This window comes from Lates calcarifer, linkage group LG13 (assembly GCF_001640805.2).
Source record: "Lates calcarifer isolate ASB-BC8 linkage group LG13, TLL_Latcal_v3, whole genome shotgun sequence".
Lineage (NCBI taxonomy): Eukaryota > Metazoa > Chordata > Actinopteri > Centropomidae > Lates > Lates calcarifer.
Genome location: NC_066845.1, coordinates 26,334,248 through 26,346,864, shown reverse-complemented (window position 1 = coordinate 26,346,864; position 12,617 = coordinate 26,334,248). Strand labels below are relative to the sequence as shown.

General features: G+C 42.4%; 1 protein-coding gene across 1 annotated transcript in view; it reads right to left on the bottom strand.

The window, feature by feature from the left end:
• znf608 (zinc finger protein 608) overlaps nucleotides 1-12,617 on the bottom strand; it is a 52,310-nt gene that overhangs the window by 12,966 nt on the left and 26,727 nt on the right. The window contains exons 3-4 of the mRNA XM_018673743.2: nucleotides 6,015-6,102; nucleotides 424-2,896 (exon numbers count right to left, since the gene is read on the bottom strand). Coding sequence (XP_018529259.1) covers nucleotides 424-2,896; nucleotides 6,015-6,102 — 2,561 coding nt within the window. The remainder of the gene's footprint in view (nucleotides 1-423; nucleotides 2,897-6,014; nucleotides 6,103-12,617) is intronic.

Genomic DNA, 12,617 nt, shown 5'->3' with positions numbered 1-12,617 from the left:
GCATTGTGGGATGACATGGTTAAAAATCTGTACAAGCTTTCAGCAAGAAACAGCGGCTCATATCAAAACCAACAGTTATGTATTAGAAAGGTTTTCTTTCTTGCTTTGTGTGTTTTTGTCTTACATTTACGGCTAAAGTCGGAATTACACATTTCCTCCATTAATTCTCACTCTAAACATTAAAAACATTTGCATTCATCAAATCAAACTACATGGTTTTGATTTCAACCAAAATGACTGAAGTAGTATGCCAAAGTAGAGCTACAGCACCACAGAAGCCACACGGTCTTTGTTGTTAGCACCAATTGGTTTAGCTGTACACAATGTGATTAATCTCTTTGTGACACTCAACAACAGTCATTAAAGCACACCAACAACACCATCAGCGGCGGCGGCAGGTTATAGACAGAGGGAGAAACTTACACTGGAAAAGGAAACATTTGAGTCCAGATCTGTCTGACTGTTTGGGTTGTGGAGTGATGAAGAAGAGGAAGAGGAGGGTGACTTGATGTCATCACAGTCTTTCATCGAGACCTGGTGCTGGTCCACCATGCCACCGTGCACAGCCTTTAAGCCCAGACTCTGTCCCCTTTCTCCTCTCTCACTCATCTCCACGTAAGATAGGACGGGTTTGGGACAGCAACCTTTAGCACCGTCTGGACCTTTACCTAGCATGGGTCCACTGGCTGAACCCCCGACCATATGTTTAACGTCCTCACTGTCTCTCACCCCCTGTCCCCTCTCACCCCTCTGCTTGGCACTGGGCGTCTGGTCACAGCATTTGGAGGCCAGTAACAGTTTCTGGTCCATGTAAAGTCCCCTGGAGTACTGGCCATAGTACAGAGACTGGGCCAAGGCGGTCTGGGTCTGACTCATGGCCAGCTGGAGCTGAGACTGAGGCGGCCCGTCGCCTTTCTTAGAGTCTGAGAACTCGTTGGAGGAGATTTTGTCATCCTCTTTCACTTCTTCCTTCCTGTCTTTCCCTTTGCCGTCATGGGCAGAGCTTTTGTGGAAAGCAACACTGCTGCTGTTCTGCCTGTCCGAGTGCATGTACCCCTGCAGGTAGTAGGGCTCGTAGCTGTGGTAGTACGGGGACTGGGGGTCTTTTGATGATGGGACACATGCTGTGGTTGGGGTTTTACCAGAGTTACCGTGGCTACTGTTCGAGCTCACCTCAGAAGAGGCGGAGGAGCTGGACTTGGATCTGAGCCCATCCGAACGACATTCGGAAGATCCCCCGTCGTCCCCGGCATCTGAGATGTCAGAATAGGCGGGGCTGTTGTTCTTGCTGCTGCTGTCTGCTGTTGCCAGGCAACTACCACTTGCATCGAGCCGTGATGAACTGCCGATGGAGGGACTGGGGGCGTTGTCGGTGAAGGTGTAGACCTTATCGGCCTCTGCACGGATACTGGCCATCCTGCTCTCCTGGCTCTCTGTGAGTCCGTTCATTACATCCTGTTTACTGAGGTGCTCCTTCAGAAGGCTTCCAGAAATTTCCTTAACACCCATTTTAGATCCACCGCCAACATCTTCCATTTTGATTCCACTGCTGTCTCCATTAGGCGTCCTGGTTGGCACATCTTTGTTATGTTTGTCCTTCAGCCTCCGTTTCTCTTTCTTCCTGGTCTCTTTGCTGCAGGTAACCAGGGTGGCTTTGACAAGGCTCGGCTCCACAACGATGCTCAGCTTTGGTTTGATGGGTTTCAGGGGAAGGTTTTTACTTGTGAGGCCTACAGCTGCCATGGGAGAGGGCTGTTGTGAGGTGGCAGTATCGGCTGTGCCAGTGGGATACGTTGCGTTGGGTATGGCGATCAGCTTGGGAGGAGCAGGGGCTGGAGCTATTGGCCGGTTGGCCCGCGACTTGGACAGTTTCTCTACCTTCCCGTTGGCCTTCTTGCCCTTATCACATGCACCTCCCTTCTTGTCAATCAAACCTTCGGCTTCCAGTTTGGGCATCTCCACCGTGGAGTTCCTGTCTGGAACCATGCAGTTCTCAAGAACCACAGTCATGTTGGAGATGATGGGCAGATTGCTGAGGTCATCGATCAGACCATCTTTTAGCAGTGAGGTTCTTCTGGTTTTGGAGTTGGCTGTGGGGCTGTGGTCAGTACTGAGGAGAAGCCGTCTGTTCTTAGGAGACCCTACCGTGGTCACCTTATATAGAGGAGCCGGTTTCTTGGAGGAACTGTTGGCATTAGTGTTGTTGTTTGTGTCTGAGAGGTCATATGTCATGTTGCTGATGGTGTCCTCACAGTCTGATAGTCGTTCCTCACTCTCCCCGTCCTTCATGGGCTCCAGCTCAGGCTTCCTCTGCTCTTCAACCTCCAGGTGCGCATGTGTCTGGTGGTAGCGCAGTCCATTGATGTGCTTGTAGCGTTTAGTGCAGTTGGGGTGGGGGCAGTCGATGAGAATGGGTGGGGGAGGTGGTGAGGAGGCACAACCTCCTCCTGGATCCATGAATGAAGGGTCAGATTTGCCCTGTGGCGTGGACGGGGCGCTGCGGGACTTAGCTCGAATCCTCTTCCCATTTCCGTTTTTAATGTCGTCAGAAGAGACCAGGCTGAGGTCCAGGTCAGCCGGCGGTTTGTTCTTTCGCTTCCCAGACGAGAGGGTGGAGGCGCTGTTGGAGGATTTCACCTCCTCCACAGTGAAGAAAGAAGGTGGAGTTCGGCAGTTGCTGTTGATGAGGTTCAGGCTGCCTCTCCGTCCCTTGCTGTGGATAGGTGCAGCGGTTCCAGCAACACCACCTCCACGGCTCCTGTGTTGTGACAGACCCCTGACTTTGGCAGCGGGCGCTGGCTCAATGCAGGGCCGCTCAGCCATGGCCATTCGCATCCGTTTCCCCCGGCCACGCCCACCTGGCAACTCAGGGTCACTGGAGGGAGACTCACAAAACCTGGACAGAGGAAGAGAAAAACTGTGGATTTATAGGAGAATTTCTCTTAAAATCACTTACAGACAGCCAGGAATGAAGATGAGCTAGATCAGATTTTGTGTCTTGCCTGGCTGTATCAATTATCAAATCACTTCACAGCGTATCACATTATATTGCTTCACATTGTACAGTATAAGACCACATTGAAACTTGTCTTATTGGAGTTGTATCAAATTAGCTCTGATCACGTCATCACACATCACATCAAAGTGGTGGAAAATTTCTGGAGATTTTCTGGAAACTCTCCATAGGAAGTTAAGCTGGGGAATTTTGGAAATATTCAATTAGAAATTTGGGGTAATTCATGCAAACTGTATGACAATCAAACATAAATATAAACATTTGTTTTGTTATGATCAAACCAATACAAATTTTAAAAATGAATGATTTATTGATCATTTTTGACTTGTGTTTAATTTGTGAGTAGAACTAGAATAAACATAGATGTGTTAGATTTACCGGCTAGCCAGCTACTGTTTAAAAAGTGGCGTGAGAGCGAGAAATGTCCTTGAAATGCCAAAGAAAATTCAGACATTTCAGTCATACAACTACCACATCGTGTTGTATAATATTGTGCTGTATCACATCACAGTGCATTGTTTCACTTATTGTTCCTTATTATAGTGTGTTGTATCCTGTCATGTTGTATCAAGTCCCTGAGAGCTTATTAAATCCTCTTGGATAAGGTGAAAAAGACATCAGGCCATGAAGCTGAAAATGAGGCTGTTTTTCTTGTTGAGGCTGTTGTTCTTGAAAGGTTTTAGCTGAGAACAACTTGTTCATATCATCACCCAAATTGAACCCTTGTACCATCAGACAAAAACCTTGGAAGATAGCAGATTATCATTCAAGGCTCATGTGGACCACTTTACCCAGATGTCAAGGATAAAAATTGATTTTTTTCTGTACAAAGCCAGCCTCTCTTTTGATAACATGAAAAAACCTGTACAATCCACAGTTATCTCTGTATTTGATATGAGGACATTCTGTATTCACATGCCGTCCCTTCTGCTTTGAAGTCTTTTGATGCTGTTTATCACAGTGCCTTGCATCTTAACACTGAGGATGCTTTTCCACACTCACACATTGTTATTTATATCAGAAACCTGTCTGCTGTGATGAGGAAAATGAACTGCTTTATATTTATCCACAGTGTAAAGCTGGACTCTGAACCTTGCATCTGTGCTGGCCTTTTAATGCATTAATTACGACACCACATCACAGGACTGGGTGGTGTTAAAGACTGAATGAATAAATTCTGACCTTGGAAAGAGTGTTTTGGGTATTAATCACCTTATTAATGGAACAGACTGCAGAACACGTTGAGACTAGACTTTCTTGTCCCCCCTCTGTGATTCTTAAAGCGATGATATCTCACATTTCCTATGATGTTTGTAATTGCTTTTTTACATCAGTGTGTCCCTGAATGTCACTGAAGCTGTGGGAACATGCGACTGAAATTTATGTATTTTCTTTGGCATTTCAAGGACATTTCTCGCTCTCATGCCACTATTTAAAAAGTAATCTTGATTGAGTGATGTGGCCCAGATGCTTTCTTATAGTTTGGCTTTTTGTTTTTAATAACCTCAAATGTGTTTTCCATGTGTGTCTCTTACATTTTGCGATCTTAATTTAATCATTACATCTTTTATCTTTCGGTTACAGACTGATAATGAGTCATCAAAGAGGAAGCGTTTTATTCCATTGAATTATATAATAAGACCGCATTCAGTCTCCACTGACAGACATCTGCAGTGACAAGAGTCCAAATGGAAAAAGCTATTTAGTCCCTGGTTTCTGAGATTAAGCTGTAATTGCCATGACAACAATCATTTACATACGGGAGCAATAATTGAGAGGTTTCAGCTCCATGAGGAGGGACTGTCACATTTTCCACTCAGCAATTACAAAAAAAACACTCTCCATTTGTAAAACAGTTGGGCTGGAGAGTGGAGAGCGTTTTTGTTAAAGCTCATCATGGAACAACAGCTGACAGCCCCGCAGCCAATTTAGCCTTTTTATCATTTTAGCAACATTAAAGCACTTTGAAAAAATAAGTGCTCCTTTCAGTTAATCAAAAAAATAATCGACAAATAAAAGCCAATAAGAATAACAATAAAACAGTTAAACATGATAGATCAAACAGGGAATAAACCGAGCAGAAGTACATCAGGATAATTACATGAGGCCTGTCCACAGTTGCTGCACATACAGACATTTTCAAATGCAAAGCATCAACTCATCATGCAGCTTCATTGTTTGTGGCCAAAAAATAGAACAGTGTCCTAATTTTTTACTTCTGCGTTACCCTGTGGCGGTGTGACAGGGAAGTCACAGTCCAACTTCAGTGAAGTGATGTGCTGTGTTTAAAACTGAAATTCAAGGTTAGAGTCAGTTGCAGCTGACCTGTACGTGGGAACAAACACATGAGCAAACCTAACAGTGAATGTAAAAAACACATTAGCAGGAACAGTGTTTTCTATATAGTTTTTTCTTTTTACTATGACCATGATCTTTACCGAACCTTAAAGAAATACTCAGTTAAACACTGAGGCTAGAAAATAGCTCTGAAACATGTGTTTGTTATGCACTGTACATTGAGATATAAACAGACAATGTGAGGAATCCAGGTTTACTGCTGCAAATCCAAGCTGGCTATGGCAGCCTTCAACTACAAAAGGTGAAAATGCTAACCTTTCAATATGAATATATATTTCCTTGTATTTCAGGGGTGCAAAGCAACGTCATCTATTTATCAAAGATTTCTTTCTTTTGGTCTAGAGAACAGGAGTGCTACATTTTCTGTAGAAAAATTAAAACAGCTACTACAAATAATATAATAAAGGCATTAGGAAAAAAGTAGATTTGATGTCAAGTTACTCATTAAAGGCATTACAGTGAGTTTTCTCTGCTGGAGAATGTGGTTTCATGTTGGAAGTGTGAGGAGGTCACTTGCCAAGAGCTTCAGCCGTCGTTGCCTTTACAATACAAGAGGTTAGAATACATTGTACTAAAGTTTTACTGTGTTTCTCTGCATGGCGGAAAAGAAAAGAAAAAGTAAAACAGAGTGTATTGTTACCTCGGAGGAGCCCAGTCATGTTTGGTGCAGTCCAACAGAGTTCCCACGTAGGTCCTCTTCCTCCACGTCACGTTCACCACCAACACACCTGTCAGTCACACAAGACAGAGACAGAAAGGAGCTTTTCACCTTGTATATATCAGCCTTTATAGCTCTGCGCAAAATTCTCATTTCTTTGTTCTCACTTGTATGTAATGAAGAAAGCAATGAAGCCCTGACAAAAGACAAAAGTGCAGGTAAAATAAGAAATAAAAGGAGCAAACTGCACTTTAGAAGAAAGAAAGATGAACCTGACGAGCAGACGTTTGAGAATAGCAGCTGTTAACAGACAGATGGAGGTCACAGTTTTAAGAGGCTCCAAATGTTTTCACAATGGTTCAAACTGTTTGTTACAGCCTGTGAAAAATTGCTCTAACTGATATTGGTCGGGAGCATCTGAGGAGGAAAATACAGTCCTCCATTCCTGTCAGGTTTTTGGTTGGAAGCAAAGTTTAGTCTTCAAGGTTTAAACTCTAATCTGGGGATTGAAGACCCTTCAGCCAACTGAAATAAATGTCTCTCTCTTCCTCTTTTTCTTTCACTCACTCTCCCTCACACACACTCAGACTGACATTTGAAAACCATTAACCTCCCGTTTTGCGGTGCACCGGCGGCAAAGCCAAGCAAATCAAATTTTGGACGCATTACGGCTTTAAAACAAGGTTTGACTGCAACACACGACTTCTTGCTCTTCAATTAAGCCTGATGCCCGCCACCTTCACAGAGCACTCTCAGACAAATGAGAGCTGGGAAACACGGCCAAGTGAGTCGCTCATTTTAACAAGATGGATGTGATCAGAGAGATTTTTGTTTTTTCATCATAAGGCCTTAAATTCTACAGTAAAAATCTACAGTTAATGAGCTTGATGGTTTTTACTAGTCAGCAATATTCTCTTTAATTACTCCCTTAAGTGGCTTTGAAGTTTGATAAAACATATTTTCCACATTCTCACACTTACATTCTGTATCACTTTATCTGCAAAAGCCACAATAAATGAAATATTTAAAACCCAAGATTATGTTTTTTACAGCATCACATCAAATGGGTTTATTCTACGTAAACTGTGCATCATTTCCTACACATTAACCCTGAATCCATCATGCAGTGTATCTTTGTTTGTATTCATGCACACAGTGAAACTATAACATTTTGAGCCTGATGCAGAGGTAACAAAGGCAAATGCTCTAACTCAAGCCAGTATACCAGTAAATCCTTGGTGAGTGCATTTATAAGACCATTGCTAACCCAGGTGTGATAAGGTGTGTTTCCATGTGTAAACATCATATCCTGGTTCCGGAAACCTGAATAACTATGGTTGTTGGACATCCAGCTCTGAAGAAACTGGAATATTGTGGCATGTAAACATCTTAACCAGGTTTCTGTCTAATGTCTGTCATCTAGTGGCACTAAAGTCAGCAAACTGCAGTGACTGAACTGAGAACAGAAGCTAGGGCTGATAAAACAGTATAGTAGGTTTCTTCATCTTTGACTCAGGAGCAAAAATGATTTGACATTTAACATATTGCTATCGGCTGATAGGAGTATTTTTATTGTGATAGCAATTTTACCCATGTTTCCCAGGCCTTGCAGGTTTCTCATGTGTAAATACACTCGGTGTGTTCTTCAGTAATTGGCCCACAGTGTTTCCTAACACTCTGCCAGTAGAACCAAACTAAAGTAACCAACTTTTGTAATTCAGCCCCATGTCTTCACAGTCTATTCAGGCTTGGACTGAGCTGTTGTTGGGTCTGGTTGGTTCCTATTAAGACAAATAAAGGTCCTTTATGGGCCAGACATAGTTTCTGGAACCCCCATAAAGCCCTGCAGTGCAGCTGTGGAGCAAATTATTCACTGAGCTGAGTACAAAGAGTGTGGTGAACAATCCTCAGGATGATTTTAACACTGACTTGAAAAGGATCTTGAGTTTGCCAAACAAACTGACCAACATCAGAGCAGTCAATACAGCAAGGGTTTGGTTTCCCCCTCCAAAGAAACAGATGTTGGACAGACGTTCTAAAATATATTGGCTTCCCTATCGTACACAGTATGTCTCCAGACTTTGGACAATATGGAGAGCTTAGTACACAGGAGAATGAATGTACGTTCCTTCACTGCTGAAATAAAGAAACAAACAGGTATAAAAGGCAAGAAGTGGTAGAAAAGACCGTTAAATAAAGCTAACTGATGGTAAACTACTGGTTCTGCTTATTAGATAAAGTGCAGTCTCACATATAAGAATAGAAGGTAAATAAAAGCAACAAATTCTGATAAATTTCAGTGACTGTGCTGTAACTATTATCCCAGAGCAGAATCAGCAGCAAACAGAGGAGGTTTTCCTCTTTACTCTCATGTCCCCTAAAGCCTCGTCGGGCCTGGAACGTGACAGTGTTTCTATTTTTAGTCGGCGTGGCTCTGTCTCTCCTCTTGGGAAGAAGCCAAAACACTCGATAACTCATCAGTTTTCGTCTCACTGTCAAGACTGTGGGTGTTGATGCCAACGTTATGTTCTTCAGAACTTGTTTGACATTCAAAATCCTTCAAAGTATGTTTTCTAAAGCTTCTGGAAATAAATGCCCTGACTGCATTTTGTGTGAATGCTGATTTCTGCTTCACTGAGGCTGTGCATAAACAACTTTTAAAAGAAAGGGAACAGTGATCAGAAAATCCTTGAACCAAATGTCCCAGAATCTGAGCATCTGTATCTCAGTGACTTTAGGGTTTGTTTATGACTCGGTAAAAAAAAGTTCTCGCTCTTCTTTCTTGCGTCATTTGTCTTGTTTGCCCTCTCTGCATCCTGAAAATTGAACTTTTCTTCAGAATTCACTTTCATTCCTACTTTTACCTTTTATTAGTGCCAAACAGTCTGTTGCTTTTGTGCTGATGTTTTGCTTGGTCGGTCTGAGTCCTGCTTTCCCTCTGCTCTGTGAATGTGGCCGATGTTTCTTTGCTCTGCAAATATTTCCACAATCACATTCTGTGCTGTTGCTCTTGTATTTGCTGGAGTCACCGACACTGTGGTGGAAGCTTTGGACAGATCTCCACAACCCTGTCTTCTTGAAATATGGTTCATATAATACCAGGATCTTTCCTGAACTTTAAATAAGAGCAGTGAGAATCTAAACAAAACCAGAAAACTGTTTAATAATGCTGGAGTCACTACAGGTGGATGTTGTGCTGGCAGAGAACAAACATGTTGTCTGTGAACATGTTACTGATTTGTTTGGTGTCAACATATTTGGGACACTCCAGCTGTATGTAAACAGGCCGGGGGAACCACACACCGATGTGTCAGTCATCCTGAAGGAACTGCAGCCATGTTTCAGTATTAAAGACAAATACCTGGGTCCACAGGAACTCCCTGCAGCCTCAGCTCTGAGCCAAAAAACAGCCCAACATCAAACCTCCTCTAAAACTCTGAACTCTCATTTCTACACTTTGGTTTTTAGCATGTTAATAAGTGAACTTTATACGTGGATTTTGCTGAATTTAGACAGAACCACACTAACAGTTCCTCCCCGTTTCCAGTCTTTGTGCTAAGCTAAGCTAACCAGCTCCTGGTTGTAGCCTCATATTTACTGTATAGGCATGAAACTGGTGTCAATCCTCTCGTCTAACTCTCTGAGAGCGAATGACAGACTGTTCCTTTACAGATGAATAACATAAATCAGCTACTTTACAGTGGTTATTACAGGTGACCATTTTACATATGTGTTCACAAGATGCAAATCTAACAGTAATTATTTACAGTTTTTATAATTAGCATAATCTCTGGCATCCAGTCAGACAGACAGACAGTCAGTCAGACAGTCAGGCCGTCTTGAAGTCAGACAGTCTGTGAAGCTCAGTTAAGAGTCGAGCCAATCACCGTCTGATTAGCGCTCATCAGACTATGGTCTCCTGCAGCGAGAGGAGGGGGATGAGAGGAAGAGAAGGAGGAGGAGGAGGAGGAGGGATAGGTGGGTGGGGGGGTCTGAAGCTGAAACGATGGTCTCATCCTCTTCTCCTTTCTGTTTCTCCAATTAGCATTCAGCTTAATTAACATGCAACCTGCATCTCCCCATCCAATCCCTCCGCAGCACCATGAGGAGGGGGCTCCAGTTATCAGTCGGCCTCCTGAGCGACAGTCCCCGAGCAGCAGGGCGGACCCCCTCAGGACGAAAACCACAAGAAAATACAACCCTCTCCTGTCTCGTTCTCTCTTTGTCTTTGTCATTCTCTCTCTCTTTGACTCTGACAGTGTCCGTCGCTCTCTGTCTGATGAAACGATCCTGTTCCATTCGGCCTCCATCTTTACATTCCTCTCCACCTCTTCACTCCTCTGGTGGTTTAAAAATATAGACAAAAACCTCAGTTGCCATTCTGTCCATCTCCCCACTCCTCTCTCCCTCCTCTCTCCATCTATCCGTCCATCCTGTCAGCCTGTTGGGACGCAGACTGGGCAATGAATACATTTTCTCGCCTCTTCCCTCCATATGATTCCCTCCTCTGTGCCTCAGTCTTCCTCCTTATTCTTCAGCCTCTTCCTAAAATACATACTGTGTGTTTGCATTTTAGTATTTGCTGGTATTTTACAGCGCTTCTCTCTCTATCTGCGTGAATATGTATAACTCCATCTCTTATCTATCATATTATTCATGTATCCTGTTACTCTGCTTCACTTGACTGATGCTGCAGCTCCAGTTTGTTTACTCACACAAACCTGGAGACACGATGCTTTGATGTGTTCTGTTTTCTGCATTTATTACCTCCACTGTGGGGGGTGGAGGATGTTTTCAGTCCTGTTTGTTTGTCTGTTAGAGGGATATCTAAAAAAAAATCTGCTCAGACATTTTAATGAAATTTGGTTTGGAGTTCAGCCACAGGCTGAGGAAGAAGTCAGGAGATTTTGGTTTGAATCCAGGAATTTTATTTTAACAATGTTAGACGGGGCATTATTGAACATTTTTACTATTTTTTCATGAACTTTACCACTTGTAAGTGAATTTAAAATTCTGGCACTTTCATGGTATTGGATTGAACTCAAATTGCAGTTTTTTTTTTTTTGTGGAGAAATTTAAATTATTCAAGAAATCTGAAACATTTCCTGTAACTGCTGCAAATCCTTTAAATATATTTTAGATTTTTTTAAATTATAAGAGTGGCAGAAAGCTGAATTTTCTTGATAACTGTATTATCAAAAAAATGATGAGCTACTCAACCAAATGTAGGATTTTGGTGTTCACCTACATGAGACCTGGCTGAAAATAAATTTAGCTTCAAACCAAAAAAGAAACTAATTAATTCATTTTTTTAAAAATCATTAAATCAGATTTTAAAAAATGTGCCACATGTATCCAAACATTTTCCATCTTTGTGTGTTGTACTTGTCTATACTTTTTCTTACTGCAGCAAACAGCAGAGCCTAATGAGACCAACAGTCAAAAACCCTAAAATATTCAGTTTACCATCATATAAAACAGCTGCAACAAGCCAATATTTAGCATTTTTCCTTGTTAATGACTTAAATAGCTAATCTGCTGTCAAAAATGTTGTGCAATTGTTCAACTAATTCCTCAACGCTAGTTTTTAAGACTAGAACTGTAGTTTTAAGTGTTTTGTTTGAATAATTTCAGGGTTTATCTTCTATATTTTGTTCCCTCTTGTCGTGTTTTTCCTTTTTACCCATGAAAGTCTGTTAAGGTCTGCGAGAAAGCATTTTAATTCAGTGTTTTCACTGGACTGACTCTGTGGCCTGTTTACTGGAGAAGTTTTATCTGGTTTTCTTTGACTCCATCTTTCTGGTTCCTGTTGTACAAACAGAATCTGAGGCAGGAGATGTATTATTCACTGTCTCTCCTTCCTCCCCTCATCTCTCTGGCCTGTTTAGAAGCACTCTTGGCCTGGGATAAAATTTCCCTGTGTTGTGTTTGTATTTTCTTCTCGGTTTTCATTTTTGTCCGGGCGGAGCGAAGAGCTCCAGTTAATTAATACTGGGCCGGGATACAAACGCCTCTCCACCAAACTCAACACTCTACTTTAGAGGCCCGGCGGCTGGCAGAGCGAGATGGGATTTATTCATTAGCAGCCTGCAGTAAGGTATTACACCTCCGCTGAGAGGCTGCAGAGCTGAGTGCTGTCCTCGTTAACAGCCTATCAAAGTGCGGTGGCATCGAAATCGGTGGGTGAATTATCGGGCCGTCTGATCCATAGCCCGGTACTCCCATGGTATCATTTTGTAGTGTTGGACCAGTTTCTGGTTCTACTTCTCTTTATGTTTTGGACTCCTGATTGTGTGTACTTCAACGCCAAAACTGCTCTTGAGAGGATATCCAGTCATGTTTAAATATAAACTAGATTTTTGGTAATATTTATTTGGAAAGAACAGCGTGTCTGAACAGTCTGGAAAGATAAAGAGAAGTATTGCTATCTATTTTTTCTTGCAGCATATGTTTTTCAAACCCACATTAGTTGTAACTGCGCCCAATTAAAAAAGGTGGTAAAAGTGAATTGAAATAGTTAAATCCACATTTTCTCAACAAAGACGTAATGTTGAAAGGTGAGGTTCTGGTTGTGGTGGCCTGTTT